General features: G+C 35.1%; 1 protein-coding gene across 1 annotated transcript; it reads left to right on the top strand.

Annotated features, from left to right (window-relative positions):
• Positions 3328 to 4623, top strand: LOC109821122 (uncharacterized mitochondrial protein AtMg00810-like). Its single transcript, XM_020387316.1, has 4 exons — positions 3328 to 3486; positions 3536 to 3776; positions 4403 to 4486; positions 4583 to 4623. Exons 1-4 carry the CDS (start codon positions 3328 to 3330, stop codon positions 4621 to 4623), a joined length of 525 nt encoding a protein of 174 aa, XP_020242905.1.

Genomic DNA, 5438 nt, shown 5'->3' with positions numbered 1-5438 from the left:
AAAATAATTTTTAAGCCAAGAATTTTAGTACTTTTATTTTTCTTTTTCTTGGTTTTGAAAAATGTATTTTAAACTTTTATGAAAACAATTCCTTTTATTGGTTAAAATCTTTTGTTTTCATGATTATTTGATTTGCTTTCATGAGAGGACTACGTTTATATAACCCTCCGGATTTATTGGGTGTTTATTCCCAAACATTGTTTACCGGGTGCTAAAAATGTTCATATGGGTTGATACTAGCTCAAGAGCTATATATAGTTGCCTCTCTTGATTTTTGAAAATCAATGATGATTTGGTTTCATGATTTAAACTTTGATTTATGATTTCAATTGGTTTATTTGTTTTCATTTGAAAACTTTTTACATGAATCTCATGTTCCTCTTCTTTTGATTTCATAAATCTATTCATTTATATGGTTTTTATACTTTTTGTGTTAATGAGACACTTCTTTCATATTAACATATTTATATGTGTTCTCATTGTCCTTTTGTATGTGAGTGGTGTTTAGCATATTTTTCATCTATGCTTGCTCACATATGTTTGCCATGATCTTTATTTCATATATCTTCTATATGGCATTTTGATAGGGGGAGAAATCCTCATCCCTATATTTGCTTTGTACTCACCCATGCTTATTGATAGGGGGAGCTTTCGCTCTCTTATTCTTTTTGTCCCCTTTTTGATGTTGTCAAAGGGGGAGAAATATTGTGAGTATATTCTTTCTTGTTTATATGCATGTGAATTATAAATTATATATTTATTTTCTTCATGCATATATTTCTTTTTGTAAATTGTTTGTCATCATCAAAAAGGGGGAGATTGTTGGCCTTCTTGTTTTGATGATGTTTAACAAACAATTTACCACTAATGTTGTTTGTCTAGTATTTGTGTTTTCTTATTTATTATAGACAAACAACGTTGTTGGAGGTTGGATGGATTGAGCCTACACGATCATATCAAGAGGAGGTTGGCGGAATAGTGGAGTGAAGTATTGCATTCAAGTTCAAGATCCAAGTTTTAGCTTCATCCGCAAGTGTACCAAGATAGAGCTTCGTTGAAGATCACAAGCTTGGGTATATTTAGTTTAGGTTTTTATACTTGTGTGTTGATACTTTAAGCTCATATTATTCACACACACGTATTTGTTGATTTTATCAAAATATAGGTGTTTTTGTGAAAACATTATTTTATTAGTTTATAGACTTTAATATCAGTTTATACATAGTTTATAAAGTTTATAAAATCATTTTGTAGAGTTTCAAAAGTTTGTTTAAATCAAATGTCAAAACATGTATGTTTCGTTTTCATGTTTTTGGACATATTTGAAAAATGATGGGTTTTCACTATTGGGGAATGCAATTCCAAAAATTCTTTTTGTAACATGTTTATTATCATGTTTATAAACATTTTCCAAAGTTTCATAATTTTTGGAATTTATTTGTTATTTTTAAAGGCACTTTAAAAATCAGTTTTCCAGCATGAACAGTGCCTGTGCATGTTTATAAGTCGACTTATAAACCCTGACAAGTCGACTTATGAACTCCTCTAGAAAGTGCATTTTCTCCTCTGCTAAGTCGACTTATAAAGCAAGGCAAGTCGACTTATATAAGTCGACTTATAACTTTTTATAAGTCTACTTATGAAGTGTTGCACAGTTATGTATTTTTGACCAGTTTACAAAATAAATTATTTCTCTCAAATGGGAAGTGATATTTAAGAAATTCCTTCTCTAACATGTTCATATACACGTTTAGAAGCTTCCCTAAAAATTTTATAATTTTTGGAGTTAATTTACTGTGTCAAATTGATTTTAGAAAATCGGGTGTTTCAGCAGTTTTTAGAATCTGAAATATCTGTATTCAAATATTCATTTCTCACAAATGAGAAGTGATATTTCAGAAATTATTTTTGTAAAATGTTTATTTACATGTTTAGAAACATCCCTCAAAATTTCATAATGTTTAGAGTTGATTTACTATTTTTAACTGATTTTACAAATCCAGATACGCATAATTTTCAGCATCTGCCAAAAACTGTATATGTCATAAGTCGACTCTAAGTCGACTTATCAGAGAGCCGTTGCACAGTAACGGCTAGTTTTCTGTTTTGTTTGTTTTTGGGTTTTTGGTCATTTCCTTGGGGTTTTGGCTGATGTCTTGGGTTGTTATAAATACCTCATTGCATTTACCTCTCCCTCTCTAACAAGAGAATGGTTTAAAAGATTTTAACAAGGGTTTAAACTTGTTTAGTGTTTGTTTAAGTTTGTTTTAAGAAGCTTTTAAGCATTTGAGTGTTTCGGTTTTGTGATTCAATTCTACAAGAGCTTGAGGAGATCATCTATTGGTGTTTGGGCATTCAACTATTCTCCCTCCAACTCTTGATATATTGAGAAGTTTTCTAAACTCTATTTCTAGCTTTTTTATATATTTGATTATCATTGTTATTAAGCTAGAACTACATTGAGTTTAGTTTTGATTTATATCTCTTTGTTCACACACAACCTTTTGAGCTTATTGTATTTACATTCATAGTATAATTTAGGGTTGTGGGTTTGTGACATTGAGAGTGAGCTTAATTGAGTTCTCACCTTGTTTTGAGAACAATCATTTGTCATATTTGTGCTTATTGTGAGAATCACTTTGTAATACACTTGTACACCGAGTGAGGAGTGTGTGGTGAGAGTCGGGGATCGTCCCAAGAGGAGTGGCGTCGGTTGACGTGCCTAGGGAGAGGTTGTAACCGAGCACTTGAGGGAGACACGGCTAGGTCCAACACTTAGTGGGTGTAGAGTGTGATTGCAAGAGTGTGAGTTGTAGAGTTTTCGGTTAGCTAGAAAACCGAGTGTGTAGAAGAAGTTCCGGCTTCCAAACCGGATTGTGTTAGTGGATTTCTCCCCGGGAGTGGGGAGCGGAGACGTAGGACGGAAGGTCCGAACTCCGTGATCATATTGCTTGTTTGAGTGTGCTTTGGCGTTCATTCATATTTATGTTCATATCTTATATCGCCATTGTCATTAGCTCATTATCTATATCATCCACTATCTTGTTTAGATTGTTTACCCCTTGTGTCAGTTTACATATCCTATACATATATCATATTGTATATCTCTTTGATAGGATATATCATCTTGTGTTAGCTCATATATCCTTGCATATATCTCATAGTATATATCATTGCTAGGATATTTACCTTTGTTCATATTGCTTATTCTTGCACATAACTCTTGTATATCTATCTTGCAAGAATATACTTGTTAATTAATTTTAATTGGCACTTAAATCGGATTAGATTAGCAAGTATGCACTGGATCTTCTCAAAGAGATAGGAATGTTAGGGTGCAAACCTGCAACTACACCGATCGACCAGAAGTTCAAGCTAGGTGCTGAGGCCGGAGAACCAGTTGATCGTGACAGATACCAGAGGCTGGTGGGAAGATTGATCTATTTGAGTCACACACGTCCTGATATCTCTTTTGCAGTGAGCATGGTGAGTGGGTCATATGGACGCTGTGTACCAGATTCTGAGATATTTAAAGAGTGCCCCCGGGAAGGGACTGATATTCAGGAAGAATGGACATGTGAACATCGAGGGTTATTGCGACTCTGATTGGGCTAGCTGTGCTGATGACAGGAGATCCACCTCAGGATATTGTATCTTTGTAGGAGGCAACTTGGTCTCGTGGAAGAGCAAGAAGCAATCGGTGGTAGCGAGATCAACAGCTGAAGCAGAGTATAGAGCCATGGCCTTAGGAGTTACAGTGTTGTTGTGGTTAAAGAGTATGTTGGTGGAGCTGAAGCTGGATCAAGGAGCCAAGATGAAGCTGTGGTGTGATAACAAGTCAGCCATCAGTATCGCCAACAACCCAGTGCAGCATGATAGAACCAAACACATCGAGATCGATAGGTTCTTCATCAAAGAGAAGTTGGACAATGGACTACTGGAGTTAAGTCATGTTCCAACTAAGGATCAGGCAGCAGATTGTCTGACTAAGGGACTTAGCTCAGTAGATATGATTAGAGGATGTGACAAGATGAGCTTAGTAAATATCTTTCGCCCATCTTGAGGAGGAGTGTTGAAATATTAATAGGTTTAGGGACTTATTTGTAAGTTGTAGGGGCCTATATAAGCCCATGTTATCTCATGAATAAGATTAGGGTTTTCATATTCTATAAAAACCATAACTTCTAATGAAATCCATAGCTTGAATTGCCGAACATTTCACCTGAATTTTTAGAACTAGTTGCTTATATGTTTATTCTTTATTGTATGAATATGCAATCTGTCCAGATAGAGCATGAAAATAATTAGTGGGTTTTTATTGCTTTAGAAAAGCCCTAAGATTCCTTGAGAGTTAACGCGATGGTTTTTAAGAAATAAATAGCTGTCCTGAAAACTCTTCTAGCCATGCCAGAAAATGGAATTGGGTTGTTTCCAGATGTTGGGTTTGCTTACATGGCTGCTCAGAGCCCAGGATCAGGGGCAGTAGGTATGTTTTTTTTATTTTTTAGGACAGGCCATAGCCAAGTTGATACATATTTTAAGTTCTTTTACTTGTTTAACACAACTCCTCCATCCATTGCAGTTATTATGCCATTCACGTTTACACTTCTTTTACACAAGTAGTTCTCTAACCAGTTACTTGGTCCTTACTTTAACGTTTGATAATCAAAACACAATCAGCTTCTTGGTTAAATGTTTCTTGAATTCTCTGTTGAATTTATCTTCAAGGATATGTTATTTATTATTGTTGTGTAGCGCCTCAGTGATTGTCCGTCGTTGACTGAGATTCTTCCCGAGTCGATATTCATAGCTATCTTTAAGTTGGCGTTTGACGAGCATGAAGTTCATGGTGGTGGAGAGGTATATATGACGTGATATATATGTATTTATTATGATATTTTTGGTATATATATATATATATCAATTTATGTTTTCTCCCAAACCCTTTATGGCAAAAGGAAAAAAAACCGTTAGCTGGGAAGTATTTTGGTCATTGACGGACCAAATTGCAAGACGTTTTAAGATTAGATGGATTAATATGTATGGGATCATTGAAGACTTGAGGGACTAATATCTAAATAACCCTTACAACTTAGATGAGCGCCTTCTATAACATTTTATTCATTATCTTGCTTAACGTACGCTTGGAAGTAATTATGGAATACACACATCACGTCCACACTCTAGGAAACTTTCTGTTAGAGTTGCTCTCTGAAGCATTAGGGCTAAAATATAGGCCATCTGAAACAAATGGATCGGCTCGAGGAATTTTTCATGGAATCAATTGTTCACCGCATATCCAGAACCGCATCAAACTCTGATATTCAGCGGCATTTGTCGCGCGCCTATGCGGAAGCGTTGCACGCACACACAACGAACTTGAGATCACGGAAGAAGAAAGTCAAACTCTTGCACAAACCAAGCCAAATATGACAAAT

Source organism: Asparagus officinalis, chromosome 8 (assembly GCF_001876935.1).
Source record: "Asparagus officinalis chromosome 8, Aspof.V1, whole genome shotgun sequence".
NCBI classification, from domain to species: domain Eukaryota; kingdom Viridiplantae; phylum Streptophyta; class Magnoliopsida; order Asparagales; family Asparagaceae; genus Asparagus; species Asparagus officinalis.
Note: the sequence above shows the minus strand (reverse complement) of the source record. Positions and strands in the feature narration are given on the sequence as shown.

Bases quoted from the DNA above. Each gene is read 5' to 3' on its own strand.
- LOC109821122 (XM_020387316.1), top strand. From the start codon at position 3,328: ATGTTAGGGTGCAAACCTGCAACTACACCGATCGACCAGAAGTTCAAG. The intron at 3,487-3,535 runs GTGAGTGGGTCA...AGATATTTAAAG, and splicing joins TCTCTTTTGCAGTGAGCATG to AGTGCCCCCGGGAAGGGACT. The intron at 3,777-4,402 runs GTATGTTGGTGG...AAACTCTTCTAG, and splicing joins AGTGTTGTTGTGGTTAAAGA to CCATGCCAGAAAATGGAATT.